The sequence below is a fragment of the Lissotriton helveticus genome, chromosome 5_1 (assembly GCF_964261635.1).
Source record: "Lissotriton helveticus chromosome 5_1, aLisHel1.1, whole genome shotgun sequence".
Lineage (NCBI taxonomy): Eukaryota > Metazoa > Chordata > Amphibia > Caudata > Salamandridae > Lissotriton > Lissotriton helveticus.
The window spans coordinates 1,083,818,141-1,083,836,392 of NC_136065.1; the positions used below are offsets into that span (position 1 = coordinate 1,083,818,141).

At 44.4% G+C, this 18,252-nt stretch overlaps 1 protein-coding gene across 5 annotated transcripts in view; it reads left to right on the forward strand.

Moving 5' to 3' along the window:
- Nucleotides 1–447: 447 nt before the first annotated feature.
- SUFU (SUFU negative regulator of hedgehog signaling) overlaps nucleotides 448–18,252 on the forward strand; it is a 507,756-nt gene continuing 489,951 nt past the window's right edge. For 3 of the 5 annotated variants that reach the window (XM_078643660.1, XM_078643655.1, XM_078643656.1), the window contains exon 1: nucleotides 546–859. In XM_078643660.1, coding sequence (XP_078499786.1) covers nucleotides 705–859 — 155 coding nt within the window. In that variant the 5' untranslated portion in view covers nucleotides 546–704. Of the gene's footprint in view, nucleotides 860–18,252 lie in introns of all 5 variants that reach the window. The other 2 variants (XM_078643658.1, XM_078643659.1) reach the window with 2 other exon arrangements.

Below are 18,252 nucleotides of genomic sequence, written 5' to 3' on the forward strand. Positions count from 1 at the left end.
ACACATGGCAATCTGAAACCTTGGCAGCTATGCACTGCCCGCTCGTCCCGTAAAACACAGAGGCCACCCCGGAATGGTAGTTATTCCGCTTAAAACCATCACTACGAGTTAGTCTGTAGTCAGATTTCAAATAAACGTGTTTTTCAGAAGAACCGTGTACTATGCTGCGTTTTTTATTACAAAATATTACTCAAAATATGTACATGACTGATGTATTCAGGTGTACTCGTTAGAACAATATTACTTAGAAAGCGAAATTCATATTCACATTTTAACATCCTGGAAAATGACTGCTAACAAATCATGCATGTAGTTAAAAGATTATCTATTAACGCTTGTGGATGATTTTAGTGGCTTCTTTCAGGTCCCTTTTTTGTGTTTACTTATGTCCTGTTTTTATTTCTATGACGTAGTTAGACGTCGGTGTCGCACAGTAAGATGCAAAGTACGTCTGCCCCTGCCTCCGGGCACGGATTTGGGAAGCCGTGGCGAAGCTCCGCCTAACGACGCCTTTGATTGGCAACTGTTTATCCAATCGGAGAGCTAGAACTGGTCGCTCGGCACAGGAGCAACAAGCGGCTACAGTGATCCTCCAGCCCGGCTGGGAAGCGAGTGAAGTTTTTCTAAGTGTTCAGGAGGCGCCTGGAAGTTCGTAACCGGCGACGTAGTTGTAACGCAGAATAGACAAGGACCTGGGCGTAGGCATGGCCGAGTTGCGGTCCAGCCCCGCTGCTGGGACCCCTTCTTTACCTTTCAACCCGCTGGTGCCCCCCGGCCTGCAGGCCATCTACGGGGAGTGCCGCCGCCTGTACCCTGAGCAGCCCAACCCGCTCCAGGTCACCGCCATCGTCAAGTACTGGTGAGGAGAGAGAAAGAGGGCTGCACTACCCACAGAACAAGTCATACGGAGGGGTACATGCCCTGGTGGGAGGGGGGCACAGTATGCTTGGAGGGTGAGCGGGGGTACACTGAAAGTACTGTAACAGTGCCTGCTCAGGACGTACTCATTGTGAGCGATGAGCAGTGTACAGGTGAAGATCTCGAGTGTGTGGAGCTTTCCGCACTGTTTCCCATACAGGTTATCTAAGTATAAGGAGACGGTATATTCTTCTGAATGGGTATGTCCGTAACCCAATAAACAGATCATTGAATTTTTTCAAGCATTGTGACGAAGACTGATCTGTTGCTTCAAAATGTAATGTATGTCGTAATTAGCTAGGGGCTTTGTTGTTCACTGATATGTTGGTTTAAAATGATGAATATATGCATCTCTGTGTAATAAACCTTAATTTATTTGGTGCTAGCATCCTCTATTACATATAGAGCGATGTGTCGGAGGGGTCCTTCTTCCCCGAGAGAGGTGGCGGATGAAATTATCAGATAACACATATTTTCCAGACCTGAGTTTCCTTTTGCAGATTCTTGTCATCGGTTGTGTTTGTCCTGAAGGTTCAATTGATTTGATGCAAAACCACAGCTTCCAAAATGTGATTACTTCACAGAAGTTTTGGGTAGAGGGCAAAGAAAGCTACATGTAATACCTGGGGTGGAGTTAGTATGTTGTAACAAGAAGTAAAGTTGCTTGTGGCACAAGGGGGATGATTGTCCCATGTCCGACCCACCCCCTTTTGATTTAGGAATCTTTCCTTCTCCATTCTTTCTTTTTCTTTGTTGTTATTTCTTTTTCTTTGTTGTTCTATCTTCTTTACAGTTTTGCTAGAGTACATCTGTTGGATGTGACGGAGCTTTCTACCCAAATGGCCGATTAAACGGATCGTGCCTCTGTGAGTCCCAAAGTAAAAGGGCCCTAGGCTAATAAAGGAAACCTGCACAAGACAAGGTTTTACGTCCAATCCATGAAGGTTTACTTCAGTTTTTAGGATAAGTACAGAAAGCGGAAAGGTTAGTCAGTTCAAATTGTCACCAATGTATATCATATGTCAATAGTCTAAGGATAGTATCAGCAAGAATGTCTGCCTCCAAAGAATAAGCAAAAATCTCATTGAAATATTCTAAAGTCAAATCGCAATCCGTCTTAAGGACTGCTTAGTAAGATTTTTTTTTTCAAATGAGATTGAACGGTTGATCTTTAATAATCTGCTCTAAAAGATGTATGCATTTTTGGACAGGAATGTCCCCCTGCAGGGTAAATGGGAGTGTACTCGTGCATGCATGACTGAATGTGAAAGCTGTATCCTGACTTCTTGTTTACCCAGCATGTGCGCAGAGTCCTCAATCAATCAGGATTTGTATGGCGTGGATAATCACCCGAGAGGGTATCCGGGCGCTGGGAGTGAGGCTGCAGGGGGCTCAGTCGAACATCCAGGTCTTGAGTGCTTTTCTGAATTCCACCAGAGAGGGTGTGGTCCATAGGTGAAGACTGATGTTTCAGGATTTCGCTGTGTGGTAGGAGGAGTGCCCGCCATTGTTGCTATAAGAGGTGTGGGCAAGGCACAGGGAGGTGGAGCGCAGGTGTCTGGAGGGAAGATGGAAGGTCCGTCTGGTTGATGTACGCTGGTCCCTGTATGTGAAGGGCTTTGAAGGTGTGGCTCAGCATCTTGAACTGGCATCGTTAATGAATGGGGGTGCCAGTGGAGCCTCTTGAGGTGCAGGGGTGATGTGGGTCTATTTAGAAAGATCAGGGATGAGTGTAGCCGCTGAATACTGCATGATCTAAAGGCTCTTCAGGAGGTGAAGGTGATTACAACGTAGAGTGCGTTGCTGTAGTCCAGCCTCTTGGTGACTAGCGCTTGAATGATGGTACGTCTGGTGTTGATGGGGAGCCACTTAAAGATCTTGCAGAGGGTGAGGAAGCAAGTGTAAGAGACTGGCTGCGTTCTGTTTTTTTCATGATGACCTTGCTATTCAGTATGATGCCAAGGTTGCGGACATAGTTGGTCTGAGTGGGGGATGGTCCTATTTCAGGGAGTCCACCAGGCGTCGGTCCATTGGGAGGTTTTTCCGAAGATGAGCACCTCCGTCTTGCCTGTGTGGAGTTATGAGCATTTATTTCTCATCCAGTCGGCAATGTCTATCATGCACCTGTGGAAGTTAGTCAGAGTGTCGGAGGGGTCTTCTGAACGTAAGAGGATGAGTTTGGTATCGTCGGCATAGGATATGATGTTCAGTTTGTGCAATCTTACGACTTTGGCTGAGTGAGTCATGTAGGTGTTGAACAGGTTAGGACTGAAGGATGAACCTTTAGGGATGCTGCAGATGGTGTTCTTGGGTTCCAGATATGTTATCTGGGTTCTCCCTGTGAGGAAAGAGGTGATCCACTTGAGGGCGTCTCTTTGGATTCTGATGTTTTGAAGCCTTTTGATGAAGGTATGATGTGAAACTGTTGTACTTCATATGGAATGGTGCCCCAGAGATATCCTTATCCAAATAAGTAAGCCGGGCACTTTATGATGTATATATTCCTCTTTATTTTCTTTTTTGATCTTTTTTCATATTCAACCAAACGCATAAGACATCCAGCCAATGAGTTTCGTTCAAAGTATGTCACTTGAACTTCGCCAGGGCTTCCTTGTGTAAAAAATTGGAGTGTTCCCACTTGATCATGTTTAACTTGACTATGTAAATAGAATTCCTCCTTGTATTAGAGAATATATCGTCAATATGTCCTTATGTTATGCTCAATCCATAAGTATGGCCACAGGTTGAATATACCCGCCAATAGCACTGCTGTCCACATGCCAAATATCACGACCATTGGTGATTTCGCGGTTGATGTCCTTCTCAAGGACTCTGTTATGGAAAGGGAGCAGAGAAATGGGGCTGCAATTCTTGAGTTTGCTCGACTCTGAGGACAACGGAGACACTTGCCTGTCCATGGCAATGTAAGAAACTGTTCCATGCCCTGGAAGGGGCGAACCAAGCATGCCTTTGTGATGGGCATTGAACTAGTGTCCAGCCCTACTTGCATCACATAAAGCAGCGGCATGGTAATTGTGTTTTGTTTATCATATGACCAGTCCTTTTTCTCTCTGTCTAGGAGAAGCGAGCCTACTAGCTCCTGACAGTTAAAGTTCTGCTTTATGAGTAACCTAGTCCTTGTGCTGATCTATTGAGGACGTATATGAGCATTCAGTGTGTATCACATGCATTCTGGCAGGACTCTGTGTGATGTGAAAATCAGTACTTAGGACCAGTGGGACTATTTGGGAGGCCCCTGGTTTATCTTGGCACAATTTGGAGGATGGACATGGCTTCCCCCAGACAGTGGAAGTGTATTCCATGCTATGGCTGGAGTTGGAGATCCAGACACTGAAGTGAGGAGAATGGAGACAGGGTTACATTTTATCAATTCAGCGAGGACTTTTTTTTAGTAAATTTCTGCTCATTAGTTCTTCCTGAGCACTCCTGTTTGGGAGATGGTAGGGGAGAGAGTACTGCAGTTCCTGTTCAAGAAAATGACTTTTCTCAGTATTGCTTCCCCTTTTGCCTGTCTGATTACTGCTTCGGAAAGGCTGATGGCCATTTGCAGATAACTCACACTCCTTTATACCCCTGTTTTGGATACTTCTACTTGGAGCGAGCCCTGTTTTTAACTTCAGCTAGAGCCATTGCTTGAGCAAAGGCTGCATCTGAAGAATAACCAGAAAATTTCATTTGAAAGAGAACCATCCCAAACCAGTTCTGAAACCATAGACAGTGGATCAATACACCCTGACTGGCAATGTGTATAAAAGTAGGATCCCCACTTTGTTCCAGTTTCACGTTCTTCATGATCAATGAAGGGAGTGCTCTGCAGAGCACTCAACGGACTACAGTATGACCAGGGATGGTTTCTGCACTATAGAAGTGGATCTGTATCGCTTCCGCGGGGGTTAGTGATTGACCTGTAAGGCTGCAATTTCCGATGACACATCAGCTCTAACAAATCAGACCAGAGGCTGCAAGTGCTCTCCATGGATACCAATCTGAACTTAGAAAACACAAGGTGATGATGGACAGAGCGCAGAAACTTTTCAGACACTCACCCCCAGTCACAGATCTGGTTTAAATCCATCATTGTTCTTAAACTCACTTTGCCACCCCAGTTCAGACCCAGCCATATGCAAATCAGTCTTTACCCTGCTCCTCATGGTAACAGTCCAGCTCGAACTGCCAAGCCAGGTCTTCCCTGGACCGGAAACAATCACCCTTGCTCACTTTGCTACTGGATTCAAGCTAGCCTGGCTGATGAGGGGTGTTACCCCGAAACCGGTCTCAGGACTCTACTGTAGGGAGGGCCGCAGCACACCTCCACTCACATACAACTTTTTTTCTGGTCTTGAAGAAGCACCGGGGATCTCTGTCCGAGATCAATTAGGGCGCAAAACACGTTGACCCAATAACTAGAAAACGTTTGACTACTTAGGGTCATTATAACCCACTAGTAGCATCAAGCATCTGGTTTTTAATTTTGACAGAGGAATCCACCCATTAAAGTGTTACGTTCTAGTCAATTTTAGATTCACTCACTTCCCCACAAACACTCCCTCACACGCATCATACGGCGAAAATAGAAAAAAGATCTCCGCTAAAATGACCCTTCGAGGGACCCGTACAGCTCCGGCCCGACGAGTAGCAACCGTCCTATGATGAAGCATGACATCTCTTGAGATGTATGAGGGCAACGAGCAAGAGTCACTGACTCTCCTATCCACACCCTGGATCACCCCCTCCTTTTCCTTCAGGAACAGCGACCCCCTCGATTTGGAGAAACATTTGCTGCCCTAACATGATCAAAAAGCTGACCCAACCAGATTCTATCAATTGACATTTGATGGGATTTTATAATATACTCATCATATGGGCAGGCTGGTTTAGCATTCCACTTCTCTGGTTTAAAAAAAAAAAAGTGGAGTGACAAGTTATGGCATTTTTCTCTTTCAAGCAGACCCACCTGTGATAGCTTCTCTGATTAGGCTACCTTTCTGATTATACTAGACTATGAACTTTCCAGCACTCTATCTGTGTAACATCTTATAAGACGCAAAGGATGTATATATGAAGACCCTTAATGAATGAGATCTGTTTAGGCCAGCTTTCTGATCATGTAGAGACAATAAATATGGCAGTACTCGTTACGTTTGGTATCACGATAGAGAGTGAGGAACTATAGTAGCTAGTTCACTTCCCCAAGGGATGTATAATAATCAAAAGAAGCTAGCTTCTTCGATAATATACATGTTGTATGTGTCTGGTTGGGAAAAACCGATTTGTTTGTTAGAAGGCCCTCACCCACCAACCTAGTTGGTAGCATGCTTCCTCACTGGGCCCCACCCGAGGCACCGAGTGTGCCTCAGGTGTGCTTCGACACCTGATTACAGTAAAGCAGGTTGTGTTAAGTGAGTGTGCAGTGAAGGTGTTTAGAGTGAGGTTTTAAAATGCTGTCCTAGAGGTCCCAATCGGTTAATTTATTGGTGGGCCCCAGGCAGGGTTAAAAACAAGGCTTTGGGACGTGGTAGGAGAGACTTATGGTCTCCCACGTCCAGTGTGGTCAACTAGTTCCAGCCAGGCCTTTAGTTAAAACTGTCTTTCGTCAGGACCTATGGGTGAGGGGGTGGAACAGGGGACTCATGTGTTTTAAGCACCCTATGTGAAGCACACGCTAAGGTGTTGTAATTGTAAGAGGAGGTTTTCCTCTCCGGTTGTACTTCCTAACTTCAAGGGACAAACTTCATGAGTCTCTGGCGGGGATCCGAGACTCCTATGCACTTTGGCGTTGTCTTCAGATCCTCTGGATCACCTGCTGCGTCCGGCAAGAAACTCAGTTGGTGATCCATACGCAGAGGAGTCTCAGAACATATTTAGTTTCTGAGAAAGTGACTTGTGAATTGCACATGGAAATGTACTTTTATTTCAGTAGTTTTACTTTTAGGCATTCCCTTGACTTGACACGTGTTACTGTTAATAAACAAAGATTATAGGTGCCGCCCAGAGCCTAGGTTGGTTACTTTGCATCAACGACACCTCACAGTCTGACTGTCTTCACTTGATCTCGTTATGTAATTTCAATTTTGCTTCACGATTAGTCTTCCACATTTAGATAAGTCTCAAATGGTTTCATGGTGATGTGTTTTTAAGTTTTGAAATTCTTTAAAAAAAATGAAGTCTTCCAAGAGGAGCCAACGTGTTTCGTCCTGTCTCTGGACTTCTTCAGGGCTACAAAACACAGTTTATATACACATTTGAAACCACAATATATTCCATCGCTCCATAAAAACACATACAAATATACACATCTCAATATACAATGTTATATCTATAGAAAGCATCAAGCAGATGACATCCATTCATAAAAAATAAACTACATAAATGAGTAGGTATTTACATTTTACAATTAGATGACTTTTGGACGGTCAGTGTCAAAATGTTATGGGTCCGATTCTCCTGGCTATTTAGGTGTTTAAGTTAAGCACATGCTCAAATGTTTGTTTTGTGCTCAAATGATTTACAGAGGATGAAGCCTTTTTTGTATGACCAGTTCTACTCGCATGGACTATAAGAAGGTTGTAGTTGGTAGTTCATGGCTAGAATGTCCTGAAAGTTTGCTTAATCGCAGACTTACATAATTGAAGGTATTCACCAGTTTCTCTCCGACCTGCCTTGGACTATGTCATTAATTGACTGCTGACGATGGGAGGAGTTAACTTTTTTCTGGGTCGGTGTAGAGAAGAGTTTCTCCATGGGAGAAAATATTTGACCCTGAAGAAAAACCTTTTAGCAAGTAAATTTGCATTTGGTATGCATATTTTCACGTGAGTAAACAGGTTTGTATATTTGCTCTTGCAAAAATGGAATTCAGAAAAGATTGCTTTGAATATGCCTGGAACAATATATCGTCTGCATGTTTTCAGATCTCCTGTGTATACACTGTTGAATTCTTGGCAGTTGTGAATCTGCACCCTGTGATTTTGAGTCAGTTGTAATTCCTGCAGCATTAGGAGGTCCTAGACTTGCAGGTGCCCTTTTGTGATTTTCTTTATGAATAGGGTTCCTAATTTTTTTTTATGTGTTGTCGATAAATGGGTTTACACTTGTTGATTTATTATTTTTTTAAATATTGGCAGGGATCATGCATCAAGCATGTTTTATTAAAATGATGCTTTAGAGATATCGCATATAAAATTGCACTATAGTAAAACTGTCCCCCTTTTTAGGTCTCGGCCTGACGAAAGCAGCGCATGCGTTGCTCTCGTCATACGAGGGCTTCTTGGAATCGGTACGATTCCAGAAGCTCGCTTTCTGCTCCTCCCGTGTTTTGCATTGGTGCGCGTCATTTTGCGTCACCAATTATGCAAAACCGGGTGTTCTGATTGTCCAGGAGGGTTTTTAGTCCCTCCTGGTTACCACCCTTTCTCCTTTTGGCCCTGGCCACTAGGATTGCATCTTTTACTGGCGGCAGGAGACAGTGTCTCCTAATTAGCCGCTAAGCACTTTTTTTTGGTATAGCTTTTCGCCGTCCCTCGCTGATCCTCAGGCTTTGTTAACGTCCCAGCCGGACTCTTCCAAAAAGAAACTAGAATATTTTCCTTCTGGGCTCATTCCACTACGAGTTGATGGTCATTATTTAAAGTGCCTGCCCAATACGAGCACTTTCAGATTAGAAATAGGGCAATTTATTTACTTTTCAGTTAGTGAAACCCGTAAATGTGTGTTCGTAAAGCTGAATTGCCTGCCTGGCCGCAGTATGGGTGCCTCAAGACAAGGGGCTCCGTTCAGCACGGTGTCACGTCCCTGTTCTCTTAGAGATGCATCTCTCTTTGCTCATATCTGTGAAAACGGAAGATAATCGCCACATGGAAAATACGCATTCCGGTTGTGTTGCTGTGTATGATGAGGGTATGTGTTTGTTTACTTGCACAATAGAAGCTCTCTGACCCGTAACCTTAAATGGCAGCTCTAATTTGACTGCGGCCCATTTATTGACGTAATAACAGAGGGCCTGGGGCATGCTGCTCGGCACCGCAGTGGAAAGAAACTTTCAGGCCATCCGCTCTCTGTATGATTGACGGATTTTCATGCGTTTTCATTGGTAACAGCCCCTCGTGCTCTGGTAACGTGGCAATGGTAGCCACAGCCGTTCTGACATCTAAGCACGTTCAGGGATAGATCGATGTTGATGTACGTTACTCAACCTGCGCTGCACATCCATCTTCATGTTTCTTTTCCTCCTCCCCCCCAAAATACGGCATTTGTGCATGCGACCGGCGACACATTCAGCTTAATAGCTTTCCTTTTTAGTTGCAGTAAAACAATGCAGCTTCTCTATTTACTCGCGGCCATTGACGTTGGTACTGGCCAATCCACCTTGGTACAAAACTATATGTTGGTTTTACGTGATTGTGGCATGACTCCTTAACTAGTGCGTATTTGGATTAATGTAAACCAAAGGCTAAATTGAATTTAGCCTTGATTTGAAACCTATTGTACCTGTTCCTTTTATTATATTGATATGTCAGTTGGATGTGTCCTTAGATAATCGTTCTTGGCTGTTAAGGGAGACTGATTTAGCTACAGCCCATTTTGGATGTGACCAATCCGACCTGAATTATGCCTTTGTGTACCGGGTGAATTATATTCATATCTGGGGAGCCCCGTTTGATTTAAGTACCCCTTTTCAACAAAAACGTGCAATTTTGCATTTATTTTCAGAAGGTTGTTGATTAAGAACACAGCCATATCATTTATGTTAAGTAATCTACTGCACAATAACTAATTTCATATCAGAAGTGTTTCACATCTATCCATGAGATATACATATAGCATACAGTTTGAGCATCATTTTAGGGTTACTAGTTAAAGGAAAATGTTCCTCTAAGCTGCTCATAGACACGTCCTGCCTTGTTTACAAAGGCAACAGATTGCATAACAAAGGCTTTGTCGGTCGAAATAAACTACAGTGTGGTCTTCTAGTGTGACTTGCCATCTGTTTCGCATGTTTTCCCTTTAAAAGGATATCAAAAGTGTATTGGGTTCTGTGCCTATTCCCAGTGGAATACGTTTGACAGCCCCGTCTCCATCTATCGGTAGGTAGATGATTCAGTGGTCTTTTGCATTGCACTTTATCTGAATGGGCATCAAGTTATTTTACTGGGTTATTGTGTTGTGAGGGTATCTCGAATGGAAGTACTCTTGAAAGCTTAGATGCAGGTTTGTTATTTTTCCTTTCACCTTGTTGGTGTTGTGTTCTTCAGTCGCCCAAAAGCATCGAAGGAATTGCCCGAATGATGGTAGAGCATCGGGCTGTGGTTGTCACAGAGGTTTGAAAAGTCTGTACTTTTGGTAGTTCACTGTATCTGTTGATGCCCTCCATGCACTGTAGGTGGAAGCCTATTGCGGAATATATCAAAAACTCAAAGTGGGCTTTGCTACCTCCCATTACTAACTCTCATTTTGTTCCTTTTTTAGGTCGAGCCTGGAAATACGCATCTGAAGGATGCGTCCAGGTGGAAAACTATAGCTAGCTGACTCGGGGGAATGAAGGACAACGAACTGCCACGAGCTTCTCTTCGGCTGGATTACACTGCGTGCACCCACATTCACGCATGCGCACATCACAGCCACACGCATACACAGGCACACCCCCCCCGCCCCGCACCTACACACACACACTAGCACACCTACATGCACACACAGAGACCCCCCACACACACACCAGCGCACCTACACTCACGCACACACGCACACATACAAAGACCCCCCCGCCGCCGCCGCCACCATCGCACACACACGCTCACACACAGGTGCCAAGCCCCACTTACCGCCTCAGCCGCCTCTCCTTACTTCTGCTGCCATCCACTCTGTGGGCGCGGGCTTCTCGCAAAGTCGGAAGTCCCGCCCCACGACTGCCGTGAGCGTGCACATCCCAAGACCGGAAGTTCGGGAGAGTGCACGCTCACGGCTTGTTTTCAAATTAGGATCTGTCAGACTTGTGTAAACTGAGGCAACGAGGTTCATCTGCACAGTGTCCGGGCAGACAGGGAGAACTCTGGAGGGCCAGTCCTCTCGTTTGGTTTATGACATGTTGTCACGCGCGGAGCTGAGCCCAGCACTGCTTTTCAAGCTCGCCCTGAGGGTCTGTGAAGCCCCGGTCACGAGGTGAGCGAGACACGCACGCATTGGACAGCTGCAGCAATGACCCCATGAGTCTGACTGGCTTGGAACAGCTTGTTTACTGCATTCCTGAGGCTGTCAGCAGGGGAGAGAGAGCGCCTTTCGTTGTACGGACAGAGGGAAGCTGTTAATACTCGCGAGTATACAAACATGGCTGCTTCGTGGATGTTACCGGCGCTGGTCTTCGCGGCTGTGTTTGCCGCGGTACTGGCGGACTTCGAACGAAAACCGAAGCTACTTGGGGGTGCCGAGTCTGTGAGCTTCGATGAGAGCGGTGTGCAGAAGGCGCTGAGTTTCGCCATGAAAGAGTACAACAAAGCCAGCAATGACAAGTTCGCCTTCAAAGTCTCCCAAGTGGTCGAGGTCAAGAGGCAGGTCAGTGGGTCCGATAATTCTGGCAGAGGATGTAGCCTTAGGGCTAGAGCTGCCGACTTTGGAGCTGAGGCACATGTTGCGAGCCTCGGCCTTGGTTCAGCAAACTGTGATATCAATCTTCCGGTGTTTATCAAAAATGAATGTGTCTTTGTGTAACGTAACTGATGCTCATTTAAAGGGCTCCAATACATTCGGGTCCCGTTCGCGCTATATCAATCTGCCCAAAAAAACAAAACTAATGGATTCGGGAAGAGAAAGGGATGTTCTGTTCATAGCTCTTTGACTTCACAGCCTGTAAGCGCATTGTGAATATGCACATCTTTAGTTTATGAACGAGTTACAGAATAAGATAGACTGCTGCATGTATGATGGACTGCAGCCAAAAGTGTAAAAAACATTGTGTTTGAGGGCTTTAAAAAGTATATTTTTAGTAAAAGCATTCTGACTGTACCAGCGCTTACCTTTCTTTGAAAAAAGTAGTTGCCCATTAAAAGGACGCATTGCCGAACTGGTATCACTTACAATAACTCTTGAAAGAATAACTCTTTCTTGCTATGAAGTTTCAAATGACTTTATCAATTAAAGCCTACACTGGCTCCCAAGCTGGATGACCGAATACACACATTTACGCTTTTCTTTAAAGCAGGAAGCTACCCTGGAGAGAAGGATAGTTTCTTTAGCTGTCTCTGCCTCTTCTCTCCTCCCTATACAGGCGACTCCCTCTTTCTTTTCATATTTGGCCAACTCAAGACAGCAGCAACCGTTTAGGACCAGTTGCTTTTTAGCAGCAAGCAATGACAAAGTGAACAAGACTTACCTTTTGGACCTATTGTTTTTGGCCTTCCACAGTGCTGTGCAACATTGTCAAAATGCGTTGTTGTCAATGCTATGCTGCATGTGCCAAAAAATTGCCCTATAGTGCGGCTGCGTCATTTCGCGCGCGTCACCATATTCGCCTGCACCACCATACACGCCTGCACCCATGAAATGAAACTGGCATTGAAAATTTTTTTATTTGCCGATGCAAGACGGGGAGTAGATGAGGTGTGGAGGTTAAAGCAGCACAGCTGTAAGGGGTCAAATCAGGGGCGGGGATAGATAGCACATGACAGAGAGCAACATGGAATGTGGAGTGCGGGGAGAAGCACACAGAAAGAGTTGCATAACACATGCAGTCTCATGGGATGCTTAAATGATAACAAAAAAGTAGTTCCCTAAACTCGAGTTGATGAAGGATACAAATCAGCTAGTCACAAGTATGGCAAAGAGGCTCTGCTCCACTGACTAAGAAGTAACCAAATCAGAGTGACAATAAAGGCAGCCAATGGGAAGAAATGGATGGGCATAATAAGCACATGCAATTTTTTGGTGAACCCACAAAAGAAAGGCCTTTTATAACCATGCTGCTGCTCTGTCTGAAAGACCAGACCTAAAAAGCAGGGGTATTATTGTGTCGTCGTCCCCCCCCCCCCCCCAAAAAAAAAAGGATTGGGAACGTTATTCTTCATAGATCCTGCCTGCTTCGACCTATGATTATTAGACCGATTGATCTTTGTAAAATTATGGTTTGTTCACCCAGTAAGGGTTCTTAGCTAGGCGCCTGCCTTCAAGGGAGGGACCTGGCTTAAAGTTAAGTTAATAGTACTTTATTGGAATTTTTACCTCTATCGTAATATCTCTGCTTTTTTTGGTACCAGAAACTGACAGGTATAGAGCAGCTGCAGAAGGCTTTACTGGGCAAGATCAGATTAACCTCTTGTGATTACTATGAGTTTGCGTTTGTTAAGCTTAGGAGCTTTAGTACCATTGGAGGAAAACGACTGGAGTGCAGCTTTCAAGAAACTGACATTTCACCAGAACATGTCTGTATCCATTTCATATCTTGCGTTTCTCAAACAAGTGCTTTTATTGCTCTCAATGGAATTCACTGAAACCTCAATTTCAATGTTTTGAGATGTGTAAATCTGCTTTGTGCACGTGCTGCTTGCGGTCTTTGAAGGACGATCTCCATCCTCGAACACAAGCATTTTGGGGACTGCTACCGCCTCCAAGAAGGAATGACAACAGGCCTCTGTGAGTGCAGAAGGTAGGAGAGGCAGCAGATGGGAAAGGTTATCTCCTGGAGCCCCAAGGAAATCCGTTTATTGTGCACCATTGAACAGTTCCTCAGAATGTATTGCTAGACACCAAGTGGGAATCTTGATGAAAGCAGACTGTGGTAACCTAGACTGACATGGCTGTGCTTCCCAGAGTCTCATGCACACATTTTCTTCCTTTAGACTGTCTTTCCCCTTGCCCTTTTTTACCACCCCTGTCCCTCCCTCGTATCTTTTTAGGATATCCTCCACGTCCCCCCACACACACACTGTTGCAGGCAGAATAGATACTTCAAGCAACACATTCGGGGAATTGCTACCGGGTTTCCAAAGTGCAGCTGCAAGATCAGGCAGCAAAACAGTGATGTCACCGCTCAAAACTCCATAACTACCTCTCCATTCTGACTGTCATCTAAAAGGAAAAAGCCAGAAATAAAACAAGCATTTGCCATGCAATAGGTCTTGCATTTACGTGAGTTTAAGCTATTGGTATTGTAAATGACAATGCCTTTTATTTATGTTTTAAAAACAAAAACAAAAGTAAAAGGCATTGCTATTTGCAATGTCAATAGCTGAAACCTGCGTAAGTGCGAGACCTACTGCATTGCAAATGCTTGTTCTTTATTGATAACTTTCCTTGTCCATCTTATGTTTGGCTCGCTTCTTCTTAGGTTAGTCCCCCCCCTCTCCCAGGAACATAGATTGCGTTATAATGCCTGTTTTTATTTTTTTAGCCGATGCTATACAACATTGGCAAAGAAACAATGGCATAGAGAATAGAGAGTCTAGAAGGCAAGACCTCTTGGTTTTGCCAGTGCTTATTGCAAAAGCTCCCTTCTTATAAAAAGATGTAATATAGTTGATAACCTTGTTATTGTTTTAGACAATGCAATTATAATTTATTTTATAATTATATTATTTGTATGGCTGAAAGAAACTTAGTTTGTTAATATTTGAACATTGCATACGTGCAAGCTGATAAGTCATAAATACGTGACACTGCAAGCTGCACTTATTGGGTCTGTGCAGGTTTCATTTCACTAGTGAGCAGCATCCCAAAGGGCAACTCATCCAAAGGAGCTGGAGAACCGATGCATTAAAAACAAGCATTAAAGATGCAGTGGGTCTCACCTTTGATTGAGTTGAAGCCATTTGCTTTGCTAATGGTAATGTATTTCAAAGCAAGTGGCTTTGGCTTTGTAAAGGGCGAGATCTATTGCATTTTTAATGCTTGTTTCAAGTTGGAAATACTTTTTTGGAAGATTTTATTGCACGAGTGAACAAATTGCATAACTGTTTAGCACAGGTATCTGCACCCATGATCCCTTTTTTTCAAGTCGGAAATATTTTTGGGGTATAGTGTTTGAATGCAAACAACAGTTCTCCGTTATTAATGAGCATTCTCCGAGTGTTATGAACAGCCACAAATAGCTATATTATTCAAACATTTGTAAGTGTTTTTAAATTATAACCACTTTCAGAAAAGCTACTTGATCACTTTATTTCCTATTAATGTGTAGCCTAGTAGTATAAGGGTTTGTGTTTAATCCGTTATTTATACACATATGAACATCTAGCAGATTGAGACACATCTTGCCTTAGAAGCAGAATACCAATCCTCTTTCCCACACCATACTGTTGCACTGTAAATTGGGAGCCAAGGGGTTTGTTCTGTAGAGGGTTGGGTATACTTGTCCAGTGGTCAAAAGAATGAGGATCAAGAAGTTTTGTTGTCCTTGACACAAAACAGCATGTCCTTGGCTTTGGGTGTTGGGTATTTTCCCGTTCATACATTTTCTGTCTTTACTGTGTATAATTTGAGTGAAAATTTTAGTGAAAATGATTGCACAAGTATGGAATATTATCTGGCAGTACATAAAAAAAAACTTTGCACTGGTGAAGGCAAGCTTAAATGAGTACATTTTGAAAAATTTGTGAGGGTCTCTACTTCTCCTACGGTATGCTGTTGCCAGTTTTGATCATTAAAGTTTGATGTCTGTTCACTGCTCTCTAAGCCCAGAATGTATATTCTCTGTCTTTATTTAGCCACCATCTGCACTGTGGGATTTTGACCAGTGTTTCAGTGGTAAACCAGCCTCAGTTACTCTAATACCTCATTGTCACCTTGAGCCCACAAACACACACATTCACACAGGCCAGTTTAATCCACTGGGGTACATTTTATAATTGTCTTTCTGAGATTGTTTTCTAGTATTTCTAACCAAATCTTTCATAGATCAAAAAGTTCTTTCCTCTGGTCAATGAACCATTAGTTGAACTAGTTGATGGTGAAATTACATTGAAATAATCTACTTTCTTTGCAACAGAATCACCACAGACTCAGTAAAATTTTAAATGTTTATCTAAATGAAATTCATGTGAGTAAAAATCAAAGTACAGGAATGAACTCCGTCACCCATGGAAGGAGGAATGATACAGATTAAATAAGATTTTCAATGACGGGACCTGGAAAGGAGAGGATAGAGAGAGCAGCACAAATCATAGCCAAGGAGTTGGGGAAGGTCCCCCCCCAGGAAAGGTCTGTGACAAAGGCTTCAGGGTTCAGAACGAGATACAGGACAGGTTAAGGTGACATCTTCTAGCTCCGACGCCTGAGTCGCACCCCTTTCTTACACCATCTTCCTCCTCGATTCTTCCGCGATCTTCTAATTATTTGGCTTAAATTCTAAGTCACCAATGGGATTCTTCTTCAGCTTTCGCTCGATTCTCCGACAGCATCCTGAGCTCTGCAGCATTCCGGTCTCTCTGCTCTCACTAATTAACTAAAATACCTGAATTATACCCTCCTAAAGGCATGTAAAATGTAAATGTAGTGCTTATATAGCGCACAAATCACCCCCGAAGGGGCCTCAAGGCGCTGTACACATACCGCTGTGGAACCCTTCCTGGCCTTTCCCTGTGAAGTGCCCACTCCTGGGCACCCCCAAGATGAAGCCAGGCGTCCTAGCGCTGTTGGGGCCGTTGTGGAGATTAAGCAAGCTATTGCCCAGAGTTGCAGAGTGGGACCCATGATTAGAATAGGCACCGAGGCGAGAATTATCAGGGGAAATTGAGCCCAAGACCCACCGAGGCGGGAATTGAACCCTGGTCCCAGGCCAGACCTCTGCATCAGGGTCTGCCGCTCTAACCATTGAGCCACACTACTCCACACCTTCCTGTTTCAAAATTATAGAATGTCTAATTCTGATTGGACAAGCAAGGGGGAATGATCATCACACCATACTAAGTTTTAATATTTTTCCTTAGGTTATTTGTTTAATATTCCCGCCCCTTCATTTTTAGGTCTCGCCTGTCGATGCGCATGCGCATCGAGCTTGCAAGACTATTGGGGCTTAACCACTCTTTAACTAACTTGCAAGGAATCGTGGCGATTCCTTGCAGTGCCCGTGACTTTTAAGCTCAATGCGCATGCTCATTGAGCTTAAAAGCGCGTGCACATCAGTTCCCTCAGCCGCACTCCAGTCCCCTGCTGCTTTCACACCCTCTCCCCGCTCCGCCCCCTCCCCTGCCCGCCGTGTCGCATTTCTCCTCCCCCCTCCCCTTATCTGCCTTTCCCTCCGTCTTGTTTTTTTTTTTACCCGCTCCGCCCCCTCCCCTGCCCGCCGTGTCGCATTTCTTTTCTCCTCTTTGCTCCTCCAGCAGTTCTCTGTCACCTTTCCTTCTCTCCTCCCTTGTCCACCTTTTCATTGTTTTTGCCCACCTCTCCTCCAGTTGAACTCTGTCACTAGCTCCTTTCAGCCCCTTCTCATTCCAGTGTTTTCGGGTCCCATCTCATGCTTGGGGTTAAGCTCCCTTTGCCTGCAAATGCACGGGAAAACGGACAGACACGCACCAGGAAACACCACACAGACGCAGTACAAGCATTGATTAATCACTCGCACACATCACGTTTTACTCCTTTGCTAGTGTTCTCGTTGTTTACATCAGAAAGAAACAGACCTTAAAACGATTGAATAATTGACAGAATCCTCAAATATTGTTAATTCCATTGAAGTCTAGTGAAAACGCTGCTCGAAGATGATATGTTGCTAAAATTACCGTAACAAAATCAATCCACTCACTGTAATATTCTTAATGTAATTGTATGTGCTAGCACCAGAAGGTATGGAGTGAAATTACTTAACTTGTGAGTAAACATATTTGTTCACACCCTCTCCCCGCTCCGCCCCCTCCCCTGCCCGCCGTGTCGCATTTCTCCTCCCCCCTCCCCTTATCTGCCTTTCCCTCCGTCTTGTTTTTTTTTTTACCCGCTCCGCCCCCTCCCCTGCCCGCCGTGTCGCATTTCTTTTCTCCTCTTTGCTCCTCCAGCAGTTCTCTGTCACCTCTCCTTCTCTCCTCCCTTGTCCACCGTTTCATTGTTTTTGCCCACCTCTCCTCCAGTTGAACTCTGTCACTAGCTCCTTTCAGCCCCTTCTCATTCCAGTGTTTTCGGGTCCCATCTCATGCTTGTTATAAAGGGGCTGCCAAAATGCGGACACTCCTCAACCCTCTGCTTCACATGAGACTCTGCGGCTCTCCTGGGACAATAAACCACTCCAGAACAAACATGGAGTTGTCATACGCTGCCATCTATCTCAATTAAAGGCCACATAGCTTCTCTAACCTCTAGGAAAATCTAGCCCTGCTATTTAATTTTGGTGCGGGATTACTG